Below are 20,850 nucleotides of genomic sequence, written 5' to 3' on the forward strand. Positions count from 1 at the left end.
AAAAGGGACTGTGCAGATAAATGAAGGTGGGGACGTTTTACGTTATTCTGGGCCCGTGGGTCATTTCTCTGGCCCTGACAGTACTGGAGACAGCCCATGGGCTTCCGCTGAACGTGCCGCATTAACCCGGTGGTCCTGGAGACCGCCGTATTTTCCCAAGAAACTTGTCAAAATGAGGGGGGAAGTTCATTCAGGGTATTTGTCACAGGCTTTGATTGGATTAGGTTCCCTCTCTTCGTGTGTTCATTTGTGACACATGTATTTTTCACTGCACACATCTTATTATAATCTGTTTATGGGAGCCTTGACACGAGGGACTGTACTTTCTACGTTTCTGTATTTCCGGACCCCCAAGCACAGAGTAGGTCCTCAACTTTTGATTTCGGGTTGAGGCTGAGGCAAAAATCTGAGTGCAGTGAGTTACCGTGCAAGGTCTTGAAGTTGTTACTGAAAGTATTCCTATCAACATCGGCAACTCCTACATTAAACAAACAAAACACCACACAACACCAGTAAGTCAACTGGCAGATCAGATGAGAAATGAAAATAAACACCAAACTGTCTTTTCCAACTCTAAATGGCATAATTTGAAAAGGGAAATATTAGTGTATATTAGAATAAACAAGAGAGTGTCACAGAGGAGGTGAGATTTGAGTTGGGTTAAGTAGCTAAACAGAGAACTTTCCAGGCATGGAAGGAACAAACATCATGAACGAAGAAACAGTGGACATGGACATGGTTTGAACAGACCAACCAGGGTGTGCAGGTTGGGGCATAGGTGAAAATAAGGCCGAATAAAGATTGAAGATAAGCAAGAAAGGCAAATGTCTTTTCAGTGCAGTGGGCTGTAGAAACCATCAAGGCCTCGCGGATCTGGGAGATCTATCACGCAAAACCTCTCTGGCAGCAGCAGTGGGATGGATTAGATGGAAGAGGGACCACCAGGGAGACAAAAGATGAGGCTCTGCAGTGAAAGGGAATGAGACTGATGACGGAGCTCTTGGAAAGGAAGGCTGGTATTAGTAGTCAGATGAAAAGTGGCTTTTAAAAAACTGCAAAGGGTTTTAACTGAAAAGGTGAATTCAGATCGGTGTCTTTATCTCTCCAGTAACTGCCCTTAGTCAAACGACTGATAGGTTGAGCGATGACTGAGAAGATACTTGACAAGTAATTGTTTTAGGAACAGTGGCTCCAGTGAGAAACTTTCTTTCCTGTACAGATCTGAAACTATGTATCGTTCGCGGTCAAGACACTGTATCGGGATAGAAGGAAATATTTGAAATGATTTCATATGGTGTGAAACGTGCTGATCACCTTGGATTTCAATATCAGTTGAGTTTAAAGCAAAACACACATAGTATGGGGAAATTTTCTTCATTTTTAATTTACAGCAGAAAGAATATAAAGCATTCAGAAAACATTTTCCATATTTTAAGGGCAATTCAAAACATTTTGCATGGTTTCCAGCAGCTGAGTTCTTCAACAGATCCATTGATTCAATGATGCTTTACATGCACAGTTACAAAAATAAAACTTACAAAAAAGACATCTAGACTAGTTTTACATGCAAGTCTCAGGGACCCCCCATTGGGCGCCAACTACTGTGTGGAACTGCCATAAGCGACCGTGCAGCCAGAGAGGGGTTCTAGTTATTGTCTCGATTTCGTTCACACAGTACAGCTGATTTCAAATGGGTAACAAGAATAGCAATTAAATCTTCAGGAGACAGAATAAGATTAGCTATTAATTTTATAATGAAATCCTACTCCTGGCACTTGGGAATTTAGATTATCCAAGAAAGCTGCGTTTACCTATCATCTTATATTCAAAAATTAAGATTCACAACCGAGAAAAAGCGGTCAGAAATGCTTCGTTTCAGTGGAAGTGCATTTGTACCTCACCTGGGATTCACAGTTGTACTGGTAGGTTACACGGGTAGGTTTCGAACCTACTTCTATGCCCTCCATAAGAACGCTCCTAATTCTATGTCAGTCCTTATCTTTCAGATTCTCTAACTTACTCAGCTAATAATGTAGCATGTGAAAAATAAAAAAAAAATGAGCGTTAAAGCAAATCCACTGAGGTCATTACTCTTGTCAAAAGATCGGTTATTTGTACCAAGATGGAATAAACGTACCCAAATTCAGTATTAATAAAGGATATTCTGAAAGAGCTGGCTTTCACGTTCTCTTCCCGTTGATGAATGCAACTGTGTGTTTGTAAGTGTCCTCCTATAGGTCAGATTGTGTAAAATAATAGGTATTTGGGGGACTGCAACAGCTGCAACATAACCCACACATTTAAAGACAAAATTGAGTCAGGTCAGTTTACAAATGTACAGGTGGCTGCTAGTTGTGGGGCTGTCACTGTCATCAAAGCTGATCACAAGCAGTAAGACGTATACTGTACAGTAATTCGAGGTTGGCAGTGAAAGGAAGTAATTAAAAAACAAGTACAATTATAGAAAAGGCACCAAGAGCACTGACCCCAGTTGTTACCACAATCTTTTTGTATCTACCTTCCTTCTAAGACACCAGTTTAAAAGCTGATTTGTGAATATTTTTAGGCTTCACAACAAGCCTCGAGTTTTCACTTACAGTTGGCAGCCAGAACCAAGGGGGAAAAAAACTAGTCTCTCAGCTTTACACCAACTGATCCTGAAACTTAACCTGGGAATTTTAAACTGGCATCAGCAAATGCGAACTTTATTCTCTCGATTTAACATTAGTAGTTGAGTTGTTAAAAGCATCAGATTTCTTTGGTTCCTCATTATGTGGAAATAGTAATCATCTACCATGACATCCCTACGAGACCAGTTTGCACTCTTTTAATTTGTAGTTACTTTTTGTGCAATTTTTATTCCATTTTCTGATTTCCAGCAGGAGATATGAAAGCATGAGTCATTTTTCTACTTTTCACCCTATTTCTTTTGGCAGGTTTTGACCGTTCTAAGTGTTCTTTGTTGGAGTGAGTGGATGGTGTTAAGCTATATACTGATTCATCTCATGATTATCTGTTTAGCAAAAGTAACTTAATTTTTTAAAGCAATATCAACATTCACATTACTTGGCACCATTGGCAAAAAAAGAATTTAAATAAAATAAAAACTCCTGGTAGCCCAAATTAAATGTAAACATACCCTTTTTTTTTTAAGTAATGTCACTCTGCCTTTTCTCCTAAGTCTTAATACAGTAGCTCTTTTTTTTTTGCAGTTTAGTCATGCTTTAGCAAAATGTTCTTCTAAAGAACATTTAAAATAAAGTACTCTTATAGTGAAATAAAGGGTTTTTTTTTGTTTCATTTTACAGACCATAGCCACTAATGCTTTGCTTTTGTTCATTTCTTTTTTCTTGATTTCATGCACATATCTCTTTGTTTTAATATATACAATATATACAAACAATACATCCAGTTTTTCTCGCTCAGACAAAACTATACAAATAATTTTATCTTGCCATGTTATTGACCTTTGTGAATAAAATATTTAGCAATTAATATAATCCCTTTCAAATATTTTCTCACTTTCCATTTCTACCTTCTATATATACACAGAAACTGCTCAGGTTGGATGAGATATAGCCAAAAATATGGGATTTACTGGCCAGAACGCAGCACCACACTGATCTTTTAGGTGGCAAATGTCCAGGCAAGGTTTATGATTCCTTAGAATGACTACAGTTTCCGAGGCTACTAAAAAAAGCTACATGCTTTACCAATTCTCTAAGTAATTCTCATTGCACGTGAAAGTAAGGCAAAAAAATTAAAGTGCTGAACATGAGAAAAGGGACAAGATGATGACTATCCTCGCAGGTCCTTGGGAGGTGGTGGGGACAGAAAATAAATTTAAACTCTGTACGCTGTTATTCATCATTTCCCACGCATTACCCGTTTACCACGCACCTGCCCCTCTGCAAATTTCCACAAGACATTAATAACCTGCAGATTTTAAAAGTTGCATTAAGTGTGCTGTAAAGATTGAAACACAAACAGACAAATTAAAATCAACTAAACACAGTGAAGGAAATGAGAACACACGGACCCAATAAAGATTTGTATGATCTAAGCCCTCCACTGAGAATCAATCCCAAAGATTCAGCTTCTTGGAAATAACTGACAGGTGCAGGAACAGCATTCTCTTTGTTGCTAGTGCATCCCCACCTTTTCTTATCTATATTTTTGGTATAAATATTTGTACAGTTCCACACGATGTTTGAATACAGCCCTATGTGAGAAGGAAGACGGCTTCTTCCTAAGAGGAGGAAAGCCTCTTTCGATTCCTCGTGGTGTCTTGTTTGCCCATGATCCAACAGAAGATTGAATTCCAAGATGTCTTGCTGATCAAATTAAAAGTTGTCCATGAAAGTGCAAATGCAATGACCAAAACATTCCTGTTAAAATCCTGCAGCTCATCTCCCCAAAACTGCAGAGGGATTATGTTGTGTGTGTGTGTGTGTGTGTGTGCATGCGTGTGTGTGTGTGTGTGTGTGTGTGTGTTGTCGCATGTCTCTCCTAAAAACAGAAATGAAAACAGTCTGAAAAGCAGTGTCACATTGCTAAGGGATGCTGCTGTATGTCTTCAAGTTCCTTGGCCTTTTTCAATTCTTTCACTCTGGAAGAGAAACAAAACAAAAGACCAGGTGATAACTATAGAGTGAAACTGTCACCACATAAAGGAAAGGGCAGGGCCATTCCCCCGGAAGTGAAAAGCCAAGACAAAAACCCTTCTGAGGATTGATGGCAAAGGAAACTCCTGTGAAATTGCTGGGGAAAATATTCCAGGAGGAAGACTGGACCCTTCCTGAAACTTTGCTCTATATCAAGACCTCTACACACAAAGCAAAACCGAAGTTGACTGCATTAAATGAAGTGTAACAATAACATGCTCATTGTAGAAAAAAGTTCATTGCTCAAATAACTTTCTTTTTAGCCTGGTGGACCCCTGTTAATGCCCTGTAATTCCATAGGATGCAAGTTAGGGAAACTGCACACACGTTTATTTAGCTTTGGATATACCTAGGGAGTAAGTTGTTGTTTTGCTCACAGACCCAAGATCGTGAGCTGTCTTGAACCTGACCGCTCATCTGCACAACTCTGACTTCGCTCATGTGATCTGCGGTCTTTTTGATTTTCAGAATTGCTTACTTTCCTCCCATTCCACATTGTAGCTTTAAAAGATGTTCAGGTCACTCCCCCCAGTGCCCCCAGATGGACAGCAACAGGGTGCAACACCAGTAAGGTACTTCGTTCTGTTTATCAAACGTGTTGTGGTAAACAAATTTAAATTGCTATAAATAGAGTCATGGAAAGTTCACATTGGCAAATTATTTGTTAATGACCAGTTTCAGTCGATATGTTTTAATATAAAAATTTGCCTTGGCTTTTCAATATGGCCACTTGATGCAGATGGGGTACCTGGGAAGAGATTCCAAGCTGTAAGAATGTATTTCTCTTTATGGACAAGTAACTAAGAGCTTGCCTGACTATGAGAATGATCAAATGCAAATGTGACTTCAGGGTCTCACTTCTGAAGTCAGTGTATGCCCTGTAAGTCACAGATGGTTTGTAGCACTGCATACCATATAATAACATTTGCTAAAAATGGGTGCGAGAGGATGATTTTAGCCAAATAGAAGTGGCAGTTTCTCGGGACACATATACTCTACCTCAACAGCAAGACAAGAAAAGAATCTGATTTGTTTTCCTAATATGGGCCTATACTGAGGTCAATAACTCCCAAATATAGTTTTCTGGTTCTCTAAGAGTAGGGCCTCTTTGTTATCTTAAGTTATACCAGTAAATTTAAATTTTATTTTAAAGTGAATGCTAGTTTCCTTTCTAGGGAGCACTCATGTGGAAAGAAAACATTTTGAAAAACCAGTAATAAGTTACTGCTCTATTACCTAGGTTGGCATTCAGTGGAATGGCGTATGTACTATAATAGCAATTTAAGAAAATTATATTTACCACCTCCAAGCAGAATCGTTTCTGAGAATTCTGCCAAGTTGATACAATCTCTTCAAAGAGAAGATGCTCTCTTTCAGAAAAAAAGCTTTCTCACTTTATCAATACTAAAAAGAATTATAATGTTTGAAAACGTACTTATTTGTCTGATTATTTACTAAGTACACCAAGCTCAGCTTGATCAAACAGTATATCTTCGAAACTATTAAAGCCTTCTTTCTTAATAGGTACATTTAGAATACATTGTTATATTCGTAACTGGATCCAGGTATTATTTAAACTTTAGAATTAAGTATACTATGGATTATTAAATTTTCAGGTGACTTGGATCATATTGCAGTACAGATATGTGCATCATTATAGGTCCCTAATTTTGGACATGCATACTTGATAAATGGCTTTTTAAAAATTGAAACATGCTATATTCTGTGTTCAATTTTTAAACATGCAATATCTATACTAACAGCCCTTTGGCTGGAAAAATGCAAGGCATGCACTGATGCCACCTTTACTTCTGGGCATGCAATGTATCTGTACTTGGGCAGACCTCCTTGCTGAATTACGGCAAAATGTGCATGCTACTTCAAATACGACATTTTATTTCTGCACTAGTACAGGACTCATTCACAAATGTGCAACAGAGACTCCATCACTGATGAGATTTCTAGAATTTGAAGAATTCTGAACTCAAAGCCTGAGAGCATAAACACAAAGATCTCCATTCACAATTTTGCTAGCGTGAACAGGAAGGCTTTAAAAATCTTAAGTTCATCATTGGGATGAAATAAAAAGGAGCGTGAACTATGAACCAGAAATGTTTTATATAGTTTCATACCAAAGAGTCTGTAACCAGCTGGTCACGGTGGGTATAACATAAACTTTTTTTTTTTTTAGTTAAAATGGTCACATTTGTTTCTGCAGTTTTTTTGGCAGTTTCTTTCTGAGCTAATTAAAATGTCAACTAAGTTTTCATAAGGTTTTAAAGTTACCACGTAAATACTCTGCTATAAGGCTAGTGCTAGCCTCACATAGCATTAAGTTAAGGAGAGATGCACGTCCACACACAGAATGACCATGACTGTCTATTCAGGAAAAATGAGAAATTCCAATTTTCAGACATTCCAATTTTCTAGGCTTTCCTAACTCCTGAACTCCACTGGAGAATTTAGTTTTTAGTTTCATTATGCAGTTTTCACAGTCTACTAGCGTTAGAAATACATAATATTGAAATGAGTTAAAAATGGCACAGGAAGTTTTTTTTTTTTTTACGGGAAGTTGTTAAAGGAGAAATTAGGAAAAAAGGAAGAGAACACTGATGTTCCAAGAGCTACATGGGTTCCTTAGTATGTGTTGCGTTATTTTAGTCCTCACAATATCAGAATCATCTCCAGTTCATAAACGTAGAACCTGAGATTTACAGGAATTGAGCAACCTACCTCAAATTATATAGTTAATAAATGGCAGAGTGGGGATTTGAAGCCAGGTTTGTCTGACTTCACTCCTCCACTCTGCTGCCTCAAACAGTATCTCAGGGCGACAACAAGAAAAAAACATTTTTAAACCCAATTCTTATTTTATTGCTTTTCCTAAAAGTCTGTACAAAAATACATGCATTTGGAAAATTTCCATGGCATGAGATGAGTACGTTGTTGAAACTGGTGATGACAATTACATTTTCTCAATTCTAAGACGTCATCCTTCATAAGACCCTATGTTGATTCTATTACAATGTTTTGGAGGAAAAAAAATACCTCCACATAAAACGTACTTATGAATTTTACGACTGAAGTAGATCTGAAACATGAAAAGAATGGGTCTAAGAATCAAGGCAACCGAAGACTTTTAGCCTCATTCTCCAATTTGCAGATCATATTGGTGTTAACTTACCGCTGCAAGTTTAGATGAACTTGAGAGACTTTTACAGTCTGCACTACTGAAATCACAAGTGGATGTTTATGTTACTTGAGGGTAGATTATTAGGATAAGACAGTGGTGCCTAAATTTTTGTTTTGTTTTGCTTTAAATCAAATGTCAATTGGGTAAAATATGTTTGACTGTTATGCTGCCTCCAAAGGAACAGAAAACAATTAATTCTGTTCACTGAAGTGAATGAGAACAACATCTGATACTAGAACTTTTGTTAGTACGTTCTAAGAGACAGATGTTTCATGTCAGAGTGTTTCAAATAGTCACAGAGATGTGTGGCCGCCTTGTCTCAGTCATTCAAGACATGAATAATGACTAAAAGGCATAGGTTAACTGAAAATGCCTCTACCACGAGAAAGATACAAAAAGTTTGACAGTTATCATCTCTGGGTGATTTTCCTTGCTAATTTGTATTTCCAAAATGTACTACAGTGAGTATGTGTTTCCTTCATAATAATTATTTCTGCTTGTCATTCTTTAAAAAAATTTCTAAGATGTTTTTCTATCCATCTGTTACTACTACTGTTTCTTACAAATGTTGTAGTCACGTGACATAAAAGAACAATTGAAAAGTTCAGTGGAGGGGAAAAAAAAAATAAATTTTATAGACCAAAACCAAAAATCGATTGAGCTAGTTTCATTGATATTACCTATATTGTAAACATATTTTCAGTGTGAAAACTTGGTAAAGGTAGAGCAGAATTTTTGAAATTGGAATGATACTTGAAAATTCTGTACCTGTAGTCACTGTATCTATAGAACTGAGAATACAGAGGTCCAGTAAACTTCTGTTACATTACGTTACACACACTCAGCTAAGGGTTACTGAGTTTTGGATTCTCTTAAAGAATTGTAAGTGTTAGCCTCATTCAGGGCTAGGAAAGAAATGAGTCTAATAATGTCCAGGTTATCTAAAAACAAATCCCGTGATAATTACACTTACTTCTGAATTTCCTCACATGGAAGACAGGCAGAGCAGTCTTCCTTGAGACTGTGAAGACAATTAATACAACATAGGAGCTGTGGCTTCTGTGGGCACAAGGCAATTGCTACTATAAGGAGAGCTGCCAGGACCACGTTTCTGAACTGTGCATCACTAACTTCGAAAATGGTGCTCGTGTTCCTGGCTTGAATTACGGTAATTAGAATAGCACGACTTCGACCTGTGACCATCCAACTATTAAAATTAAAGACAAGCCCAGGATTTCCCCCAAGCACTCTATAGGCTGAAAATAATCTTTCGGATATTGTTGCAGTCTCAGCCCAAACCCAAACCATGTTGCATTGTAATGTACTGAAGTGATGTGGTAAGCAACAGCACTGAAAGCCAGCAGAAGCCCACGGGGTTTCTTTCCATCAGACGTCCCATGATCGTTTATGGATAAATGAAGTAGGCCTGCTTCAGAGACTCGTAGCGAACAATGGCTCCATGGGTAAAGCATTAGGCAAAGCAGCTTCGTTAACATCTACTCAGTAATGCTCAGCCAGGGAAATGTGTCATGAGTCAGTGGACTTTGGCAGGTATATTCTCGCAATGCTGGACGTCAGAAATATACAGGGCAGCCAGATGCGGCTCTCTGCTTAGTTACCTGTTGCTCTGAGAGCTGCAATAGCTCGTGGGGGGGGTTTAGGAAAAGAGAGGTCTTGCCATTTTCCAGAAATCTCATTTGGATTGCAAAACAAAAAAGACAGAGAGGCCCAATAAGAATGACACAGAGCATGTTGTCTGCAATGTAACACACGCCACTGTGTTCCCCAAAGATTCATTTCCTAAAAGAGGCAAGTAAGACAGAATTACTTTGGAGATTTAAATTAGATGACGCACCCCACCTTCATCGCTTACTCCTTACCGAGCAGACTGGGCCATTTGGAAACCACACCTCACGTCAAATTTAACTACGGAAGTGTGACATCCAAGCTGTTGACAGAGCACTGTTACTTTTCTCAAACAGTTCACTTGCAGGCATTGTTAGAGAACTGTCCCTTGGACCAACGTGTAGAGAACAACACAAAAAGTCTAAGTGTGACCCGCAGAACTTGCTAGTGACCCACTGAAGATATTTTGCAGGGCTGCTCTCAAGAATCGGTGCTGTCCACGCTACTTACCAAGGTAACTAGCAGCATCTGGCCCGGTTAAGTGTTTGGAAACCCAGTTGTCAAATAGAGAGAAAACCTGTTGTTTAAAAATTGGTGACCAGAAAGTGTTATCTCTTCTTCCTCCAATCAGGGCTCTTTTTATTCCAGTTGGATGGCTTCACCCACCTTTATTGAACATCGGTAACTAGGCCAGCAATTTACAAGAGATCGGTTATTTCAATACCAGGAGTCTTACTGTTTACAGTACCTGCAGGGACTGTTTTAGGTTATAAAGCCCTCTCACAGGAATCTGATCTCACTAGGGAAAGAAGAAATTTGTCTAAGGCATTGTCCTTTCTAGTCTCAATACCTTGAGGACAAACCTGTTATATAATTCAACTCTTTACTATTTCCTTTACACCTGAGGCATCTTGGTTTTCTGCTGTAATACTGAATAACACCCTGTTCAAGATATTCAAAATCCAACTGGAATATAGTATTCTCAGCCAGAGCACTTAAATATTTCTTCAACCTTAGAAATCCTTCAGTCATTGGCTGAACTAGTATAACACCTAAGTGAACTAAGAAAAATAATTAAAACTGTTGATTCAAACATCTCTCTGTGTATAATGTTTTCTCTTGACAAGTTATTGTGTCCAAGACAAAACAAATCCCTTTGACGGTATTAGGAACTGGATGACTTCATTTTAAGTTACTGGGTAAATTAGGGGCCAAGTCTGGAGGAACGACTGAGTGAAAATGAGCTGGCTTCGGTGAGGACCATTGGGGGCTTTTTCTTAGCTTTCCCTGAGGCTGAAAATTTGAAGACACATTGGTATTTTCTGATTGCTCTGCTGCTGGAGTTAGCCAGCTGGACCCTAATTCTGATAATTGACGTCACCTCCCTTTTTAGACATCCTGCTGCTTCATTAACTTAAAAGTTGGGGTCAAAAAAAAAAGGCTAAAAAAAAAGTTGGGGTCAAATCATATGTTACACGTACTGTACCGTAAAATGTAATTCTTCATTTTTCAAATATTATCTTCGGATAGGTAAACCTTAAATGTCTTAAATATGGTATACTTTATACACTGGTAAGTATATTAGCTTCTTTGACACAAATTCCAGGAATATAAATCCTCCTCGGAGAATGTCCTGCCTCCCAAGGGTAACTTCAACTTGGGGACTCTTGGAGGACCATCATGACTTCTCCGATGGATGAGAGATCCTACTGGGAATTAGACAAGACACAGCTAAGCTGTTCCTCAATTCATATGTTAGAGAACAATGACCACACTGGAAGAAACCTGAAAGCTTCTGAGTTCCTCTCTCTCAAACCCCCTAAGACTGAGTGGCATAGAGGATGTTATGAAAATCCAACTTTCCACGCATGAGGAGGAGTTTTAGGAACTCACAGCGGAATGCAGCGAGCATTCAGGAAGTTAAGGTGGGGACTCTGGTTGGCATGGAAAAGCACTTTTAGAAAATGTACTCTTGAAAATGATCATTAACATACCAGAACCTAACAGGCTTCAAAGGTGCATAAGCAACCGCTTTTACTAAAATGTTGGATCCTTGCAGCGGACGATATAAATTGCATATAACATGCAAGATACTACAACTTATAGTTAAATTGAATACTAGGGCATGCACCTGTTCTCTGGGAGGATTTTTTCTAATGGAAAGAGATATTATCTATGTATGCAGAGAGAGAGAGGGACTAGAAAAATGGACATTTGTGTCCCCCTTTTCTCTTATATTTCAAACACAGACATCACTGAGCCAGCGCCACTACATGGGACCTAAAATATTTTAATTGTAAGCAACTGTCTAATTCTAGAGAGGTCTGACTAGTTAAATTTACAAAGGCAAGTAGCTGCTTTATTATTATTTTTTTAACAAATTTCTCCTTCAGTGACTATCCATGGTTTTCAACAGGTGAGGCTTCAGACCTTTTACAGGGATAAGGTTTTGATTTAGGAAGAACTTACAAAAACTCAATTCTCCTATCACCCCAGGTTGGCAAACTACAGCCCATGGACCAAGTCCAGCCCAATGCAGGTCTGTGTATAAATACAGTTTTATTAGAACACAGTCACAACCATTCATTTTTGGATTGTCTGTGGCTGTTTTCATGTTTCAGTGGTAGAACTAAGAACAGTGGTTCCCCCTTATCCATGGTTTTGCTTTCAAGGTTTCAGCTACCCATTGGTCAACTGCGGTCTGAAAACAGTAAATGAAAAATTCCAGAAATAAATAATTCATGAGCTTTAAATTGTGTGCTGTTCTGAGTAGCATGGTGAAATCTCACACTGCTCCATTCTGTCCTGCCTGGGACGTGAATCATCCCTTTGTCCAGCACATCCACACTGTATACGCTACCTGCCTGTTAGTATAGGAGAAACATAGTGTGTATGTACACGTATACATAGCATTCGGTACTATCCACGGTTTCAGGTATCCACTGGGGGTCTTGGAACGTATCCCCCATGGCTAAGGGGGAACTACTATATTGCAATGGACATTTATTATCTGGCCTTTTAAGGAAATGTTTTTGGACACTTGGCTTAAAATATAGTGAATAAATATTACCGTCAACATAAATGTAGTGATACGGGAAATGATCTCTCCAGAGACATTAGAAGTTGGAGATTTTTTTCTGAAGCACGATCTTTTCTCTGAAATCTTGCAAATGACCAAATACTGTATTAGTGTAAGGTGAGAAGGGAGGGTGCTGGATGTAGCTGAGTTGATAGAGCTAACCGCCATGTTATATTTTACCTTAGTTTTTTGTCACGTTAGATTTTAAATGCACCTTCTCTTAAGACAAAAGTTGTCAAGTTAATCTAAATTCAAGTGTGATTTTGGTGAGTTCAATTCCTGGCTTTTAAAAACCAGTTTTCTGCCAGTAAACCGTTTATTATAACTTAAGATGTGTTACAGTCACGTCTTCATACTTAGAAATCAGCATCACATTCTAAAACCTCATGAACACTCACAGTGTCCGTTGAACACCCACTCACTATCATTTCTTTAAAACACAGATTCTCTCGGAACATCCACTCTTGACTGCAATATAGAATATACAGATTTCGGACACTTCACACCACCCTGTCTTTCTTCAGCGCTGTCATTAAATGCTGGAAGTCAGGTTTGTTCCCTATTGGATCATGAATGTCCTGAGTTGGTTCAGAAAGGGCAGCTCTGGGTACTGACTTACCTCACAGCACCAGGGAAAGGGAGAGTTAGAAAATGAAACTATGTAACTCTAAACAAGAAATAGATGAGTTAAAAGAAAAACAACAGTATTGCCTAGTGAGCCTTTTTCCTTTAGAAATTTTGACACGGCAGTAGTCAAATTTCATGTGGCAGACTATTTTCATCGCAAATAACCACTTGCTTAAGGCTTTGTTCTAGTGCAGGCTTGTTGAGATTTAAACTTGTCCCACCAGCCACTGTTTTTTTTACACTGAAGGCTTCTCCCACCAAGTGCTACGCATGCCCTGCGGTGGCTTCAGAAGGCCCTCCCTTTCACTTGCTCATGCATTTGTATGTCTATGGTTGTATGTGACTGTTTTCCTGTTGTATAAAGTAGCAGTGTTAGTAATTAGGGTTAGTTTTTATCTTATTTCATTCGAAATGGATGTGAAACTTTACGGGCATACCTAGACTGCAGCCCCATGCAAGCAAGCAAAAAGCAAAATATTGAAAATGGAAGATAAAGAGAAACTGGCTAGCAGGCAGCTAAACTCACCCTTTTGTACAGCCTATGGTCCACCAGGGGGCTTTGGACAGTAAAACAACACCAAAGAGCTATTAGCATGTGAGGGTCACAACAGAAATCTTATAAATAGCTTTATTTCAACAAAAAAGACTATAAAGGGTTCCTTTTTTGGTTGTTTTTGGAAAAAAAAGAAAAGGAGAGTGGTGGTGGGATATGTGAAATGAGCAGGTAGGAAATTCACCAATTTATTTTTTAGTCTAAAAATGTTGGGGTCCATGACTGAGCAAAATCCTTAAGGAAATGGGACACTTCTTATTGATTCCTGAAGCCACTTCCTACCTACCTTTTCTGAGAGGGTGTCATATGAGGTTTCCTATTTTAATGCTTCTAGGGGACAACACAGATGACAGTTTCTCTTAAAATAATATTCAATAACCCAGAATGGCAACAGGGTGACACTCATTCTAGGGAAAATGAGTTCAAACTTCCAGGATAGATTTTTCAGGATTTCTTCAGGTTCCTTCATTGAATATATGGGAATGGAAAGTGAATAGTGACCTTACACAGTCAGTAGACAAAGGTTTTATTCCAATTTGCCTGCACATTTTTCTAGCATCTGGAATATCAAAGGGCAAGTAAAGAAAAGAGCCAGTAGGGGTCATTGTTTAATCCCAAATAATGAACAGAAATTCAGATCCATAATCTGATGCTCTCTTCATAAAAAAACTTATTAGCTTCATGAGGATATTACTGGTTAAAATATGGACCAAAGAAAGGCAAAATCCTCATGAAATGCTTTTCTACTTGTTTACAAAAGGAGAACTCTAAAAACATGAGTGAGACGATGCCTTCGTTCAGCCTTCTGTGGGAAGCAGCCTTTCAGGCGTTTATGTTTTGCTTAAATATCTTACCCTCTCAATTCACTCAGTTCACCAAATGTAAACATGGTAGGCTTTGGCCAAAAAAAAAAAAAAAAAAAGAAGAAGAAAATGAACATGGGACTTTATGTAGTTTTGCTCACAATGACCAAGGTGGCATTACCTATACATATTTTCAAAGTTTGAGGATAAGACCAGAAGAACCAAGGAGAATTTAACTTGTGAACATTTGTTTGACGTGGCTTAAGGAAGAGCCACGTGGAGGCGATTTCCTCGAAGATAAAACCTGCTAGGAAAGTGTTAATCACAGACTCAGCAGTGCTGGATTGAATCCTCCTGGGTTTTTTGTTTCGCAGGAGGAAGAGGAAAAGGGGAGAAGAGTGTGAGCACGTGTGAGAACATATGGCAAAGGGTCCAGGTAAGGCCTTGATATTTTCACCAAAGGAAGAAAATCAACTCCTCTATTTGGCTGCAAGTCCCCTAAGGCTAAGTCAAAGGTATGAGTAAGTAATAAGGAAACAGAGACTGACTTTGGTAAGGCCTGGAGGATTCATTTCATTACGTCCTGGCCATGCCGCATATTCTGATATGCATTTCCTAACAAGACTTGCTATTTCAGAGTATTGATATGGGCACCTCATTGCTTAGCGTCACGGGGAAAACCCCATCACTGCGTGGGTGGAGAGCAAACGCCCTGCGGAGGAATACGGTAAATGTGCATGAGCTGCCCTGGCAGCATTCTAGCTAGAGAACACCGTATATAACCTAAAAAATGTTCCTTTAAAAGTTTTTATCACTGTGCATGTGTGTGGTTCTGTCCACATTCCCTTCCATGGTCATGTAAACGAATTATTTTGTTAATTTAAGTAAAAGTGCACACAAGTAGCCAGTTAACCCCTAGTAAGTCTCAAAGTTAGAATACTGTCAAAGTTAGCAAGTAGACAGTTTGAGGGGAAAAAAAACGAAAGTGAAACCTCTGAGGAATCAAACTGCACCTGGACACTCGGGCTTTGGGTACAATTAAACAGGAAAGAGGAAATCAGACATTAAAGAGCTTGCTTTCAAGTTTGGGTCTGTAAACTGCACAGCTCCCGATGCACAGAGAAGCGACAAAACTACGTGGAGAGCCATCTAAACACAGCTCAGTCGGCCAATGTCACACAGGTCAGGCCGGAATATTAACCCAAGCAAAGAAAAGAAAAACACGGTTCACCAGCCCCCAAAATCTGAGTTAAGGACCTCGTCTTCACCAAGGCATCCCAAACTCAGGAAAACAAAGAGAAACTCCCCTGGCGTAGCTCTGCAGGAAGATGCTGGGGTCACCGGAGCCCACTTCTAGTTGGAAATGCGCCTCTGTCTCGGGTGTGTTTCCTGCCCTGCCCAGTTTCATTCTGACCACCTCTCCTGTTTCTCATCACAGGCTAGCTGGAATTGATCACTTGATGGAGGGTGTTAGCTCTGACACGGCCAGTAGAGGGCACCAACTATTTAGTGGAAATTCTACATCAGAAAATTTGGATGGCATTAGTGGTGTCCCAACGTTTCCTTCAGAATAGAAACTCTGTGTCTTTTCTGTTTGGACACACGTTAGCACAGTAAGGGTTTAGAGTGAAGAACACACTGCTAAAGAAAAATCTGGAATGAAAAGCCAGTCTGACTAAGTTGTCCTCGCACCCAAATTAAAACAAAAACACTGGCATGATCTCCGTGGTTCAATCTCTACACAGCATCGTCTGGAACAGCGACCGGTATTCTTATGGCAGCAACTCAGTCCCTAGTTAAAGAGTTCTGTTATCCTAGTGTCATTTGGGACGTGTACCCTGATTATTTGTGGGGGATTAGCTTCACCAAGGAGTTCATGAGTGGTTAAGGCGATGAGGGTGGTTTTATTATTCTCGACGAGGAAAATGTCGGGATGAGGGTTAATGTACCTGTGGCGACAGCGGCGTAGAAACCTCATTATTTTTCGAGCAGCCTGGTCCTGCTTTTTGGTTAGCAAACTGCTCCTGAAAAAGCCAGAATATGAATTACTGTCACAAGAAGGTGTAAAGCTTCATGTGCGAAAGTTGAAAGCAGGTCAGCGGTGAGAGAAAACTCTTAACCAAACAGCTCATGTGGCAAATCCAACAGCACAAGCCTATTTTATGGTTCAGAGTCTGGGCATCACTGGGGGAGAAGGAAGGAGGGCACTACAGACACTTTCACCTACTTGGAGGGAGATAATAGAAAGACTAAAGATAAGATGTCCTGTAACTGTTCTGTCCCAAGTCTTTATAAGATCGTTTGTTCAAAAAGGCATTAGACAGACTTTCTCGGTTTAGAAATTGATTCGCCTGTGTTTGCCACTCTCTTTGGGCTATTATTTTCTAAACTTCTTTCGTGAGTGTATTTTCCAGTGCTAGAAGTTTTTATTACACTCTTCAAAATGGAGTGGCTTAGTACTACTTACTCTCCCAAGGTCTTAGGTATAGAAACGCTACAATTTAGACGACTATATTACAGTGCCACCTTTCTGAGTAGGAACTGTGGTCCAGCCAGACTCTGATACAAGGTGAAACTGGGTGGTGGCATCAAAATGATTGGATGGGGGGTGGGCAGAGAGAAAGGAGAAGCTAAATAGACAAAAACAGGCAAAGAGGACAGGTGTAACTCTACGAACACGTGACATCTAGACTGGTCTGGGAAGAAAAGAGCTGCAAGATGCTTTACTCCTTGTACAGGCCTGCGTGTCAACAAGGGGCAGTTCTTTCGACTCAGTTGGGGTTCTCTTGGCCATCACAAATCTTGACCCACCTGAGTTTCTGCTGTACGATGACTGCCGTCCGCCGAGCCTGCCGTCTCCTGCCACACTTTTTATAACTCCGGTAAAACTTCTGGATCAGCACAGCAGCACGCCGGCTCTGCTGAAATTTTTTTTGTTCGTAGTAACTTCGGAATTTGCTCTGGATCAGGATGGCAGCCTGTGTCATCTTTTTATAAAGTGCATACTGCAGGGGGAACAAGAAGAAGCACAGCAGTAACAAGGGGGGCCACGCAGGCCTGGGTGTCCTCTGAGCCCACCAGGTGGGGACGGCAAGAAGGAAAACTTTTCCCTTTCTTTTCATATTCTCTGGGGGTGCATCATTAAAGAGGCAAACTAGGCATCTTTTCACCTACCTTTCCAAAATGCAAAATGTTACTTTAAGGGTTTCCTTCAGACAATGCATTGATTTAAATGTGGGGTTTTTCCCCCCAAATATCAAAATTGTTTGCCCTTTCTGGAGAAAAGTTTTAATGGCAATAAACTGAGACATTTAGGAATCGAAAAAGTATTATTTAGGAGGTAAAACTTGAAATGCTGAAGACGAATATTTCCTATCCAATTTGGAAACATTTTAAATTAACCTCCCATTTTTAATTGGATGCCTCCCAATTCCTGCCAAACACAAATCTACTTAGCAGTCAGCATCTGATTTCTAACTAGCATTCCCCTCGACAAATTTCTGAGTTACAAGGTCCCAAATACAAGGCTTATCATGAAACGCTGACACCTTTAAGCCATTTTAACCTGCAAAAGATTAATGCTCGTAAGACCGACAGTGGGGTGAAGCCATGAAACTTGGAAAGCGGCCCCGGAGCCGGGGATGGCTTGGGAGCCAGGCCCAGCACCCTCCGGCCAGCTTGCCGCAGAGATGGAAAGTGAGGCATGAAGGCACGGTGCGGGGAGGATGGGTCCTCTTCCCTATCAGAGTCCAGGCAGGAAAAATGCAGAGCTCTCCAGATTTTAAAAAAGACTATGTCCAGATTGCTAACGACACAGACTACAAGTCTGGGGACAGGAAGTCACAGAGAAGCGCTTTGCTCACAAGAAGGCGACTTACCATCAGAGGGACAAGTATTCCTCAGAAAATCCCTGTGCCTAAGTATCTCTCTGCATGTACGAGGTGGAGTGAGGAAAGGAAACAGACACAGGGCCCTTCTGCAAGAATCCTGTTTAGTCTTATCTGACCCGCCTGACATTTTCATTTGGCCAAAAGTCTTTTAAGACAAGGATGCTGCATCCTACAGCGTTTCCATCGCCTTGACCCGTGCGCTCTGCATAGTCAGAACCTCCCGGGCCACGGTGAAGCATGATGGGAAAAAGGGAAACATCTTCAGTGGCTCACAGGGTTCACGGCAATTGTTTTGGATGGATTGTTTAGATGGACACTGGCCAAGAAAATGTCCAATGACTGTTACTGCTGAAACCCACTGCAACGGCATCACCACGTGGTCCCCAGAGGATAGATGTGCTGTGGTGAGGTGGCCGGGCGAGGGGGGTATGCCTACGGAATGACCGTGCCATCTTAATGGCCCCTTCTTGTAGCTGGTGATGGGTGTGAAGTGTGTGACTCTGGTGGAATGGTTTGTGAGAGGACTTGGGTGTATCATTACCTTCAAGGCTATCCATGTCAGCTTGGGGGAGAAACAGAAAATACAAGATTAATGTTAGATTGCCGAATAGAAGGAAATGAAAAACCAGAACCAGAACCAATGAAACTCCCAACCAAAAAAAAAAAAAAAAGGAAAAAAGGCAACCTGGCTATCTTCATGCCTTCCATCTTCCAAAATACTTGTCTTATATTTGTCAGTATTTTTTTTTTAAATGCCTTCTGACTTTCTGGTTGTAGCCAACACTTCTTTGGGAGGGGATTAAAAAAAAAACCAAACTCACGTTTTGGAATTAATACCTGCTGAAATCACAGACTTGAAACTTGATTCTGAGTATTGCTCGGGCTAACAACAAGCCAGGATGGTTCCCTGCTGTGGGGCTACAGGGACTGTGGTGTCAGCGTTTACACAATAAACCTTCATTTCCTGGGATCACGAACTCGATCGGCTATAAGCTAAAGAGGTTCCCCGCCCCTCACCGTTAGAGCTTAATCCTAAAGAAACCTGAGAATGGCAACCTGAATCAGACAAATGCTAGAAATAACAAGAGAACAGAATCCTGGATTTCTGTGTGGCTGGTATACATTCCTTAAACAAAAATGTAAGACCTACCGAAAGCACAACCTAATAAAAGGTTCTAGAATCTACTGACAGGACCGAGTTTTATTGTATGAACCGGTCAGAACTCAATTCGGCAATTTTTAACATTTTATCACCACCTAGGTGGTTAGAAAGGTCTAATATTTACTTAATCTCTCTGAGCCTCAGCTTCTTCATCTGCAAAATGGAAATAAAATTGTTTACTTCAGATATTTTTGTAAGGAGAAAATGAGATGATGAGCATAAAAGATCCAGGACGTGCTAGGTGCTCTCTTCCCCATTGATGGGAGCTACATGACCCTGCGGGTAGTTTCAGAAAGAGCAATACTGCACGAAAGAGTAACTCAGATACTCTTCCTGCGACACTTAACTAAGGAATACAAAACGGTTTAAGATATTCTGGGCCTCTTCAGATCTTTACAATTCTTCATTTTAAATCGGATAAGAAGAAGCCAAAAGGAAAAACCGCTAAGGATTATGTAATGTATATAATTCAAGGCCAACGATAACAATTAGTATTTACCTACTCCAATCACCATATTAAATTCCCTTGAGTTCTTTAATTACTAAATAGTTTATAGGTAAAATGACTGAGACACAGAGCCTTATTTCAGACACAAATAACTTCCTCCGTATCAGACCAATGCTGCAGGCAGGTGATACCACTAAGAGGCCAACGATCTGAACAAAAATTATTTTGCGGCATTAGTTGCAGGTGGCTTTTTGTTTGCTTGTTTTTGTTTTTTTCCCTTCTGGAACATTTCCCTTTGGTTTTTCTTTTTTTTTTTTTTTTGCGGTATGCAGGCCTCTCACTGTTGTGGCCTCTCCCGTTGCTGACCACAAGCTCCAGATGCGCAGGCTCAGCGGCCATGGCTCACGGGCCCAGCCGCTCCGTGGCATATGGGATCTTCCCGGACCGGGGCACGAACCCGTGTCCCCTGCATTGGCAGGCGGACTCTCAACCGCTGCGCCACCAGGGAAGCCCTCCTTTGGTTTTTAATCAAGGCAATTCAAAGTCAGTCTTTGGATCAGGCACTGGATGTTGTGCTCTTTGCCGAACCACACACCAGACCCCCCAGGCCTGTTTGGATGCTGTGTGAATAAGGCACGTTCCCATGGCGACCCAGAAGCTGGCTCACCTGTTTATATTTTCTGTAACAACGCTGAATGACAGCTGCTGCCACTTCCTGCTGCTCCCGCAAGGGTCGGCCCTTCAAGGGAAAGTGAGGCAAGAAAAGAAATAATGATGTAGTATAAAATATGCAACATTCCCAAGA

At 40.3% G+C, this 20,850-nt stretch overlaps 1 protein-coding gene across 10 annotated transcripts in view; it reads right to left on the reverse strand.

The window, feature by feature from the left end:
- Positions 1–1,360: 1,360 nt before the first annotated feature.
- Positions 1,361–20,850, reverse strand: part of CAMTA1 (calmodulin binding transcription activator 1) — an 823,330-nt gene continuing 803,840 nt past the window's right edge. For 3 of the 10 annotated variants that reach the window (XM_029227285.1, XM_029227283.1, XM_029227282.1), the window contains 4 exons: positions 20,713–20,784; positions 17,357–17,550; positions 16,495–16,569; positions 3,286–4,609 (listed from right to left, as the gene is read on the reverse strand). In XM_029227285.1, the coding sequence (XP_029083118.1) occupies positions 4,546–4,609; positions 16,495–16,569; positions 17,357–17,550; positions 20,713–20,784 (405 nt within the window). In that variant the 3' untranslated portion in view covers positions 3,286–4,545. Of the gene's footprint in view, positions 4,610–13,715; positions 13,747–16,494; positions 16,570–17,356; positions 17,551–18,976; positions 18,998–20,712; positions 20,785–20,850 lie in introns of all 10 variants that reach the window. The other 7 variants (XM_029227281.1, XM_029227280.1, XM_029227275.1 and 4 more) reach the window with 7 other exon arrangements.

This window comes from Monodon monoceros, unplaced genomic scaffold, assembly GCF_005190385.1.
Source record: "Monodon monoceros isolate NGI ecotype Baffin Bay Population unplaced genomic scaffold, NGI_Narwhal_1 Super_Scaffold_18, whole genome shotgun sequence".
NCBI classification, from domain to species: Eukaryota; Metazoa; Chordata; class Mammalia; order Artiodactyla; family Monodontidae; genus Monodon; species Monodon monoceros.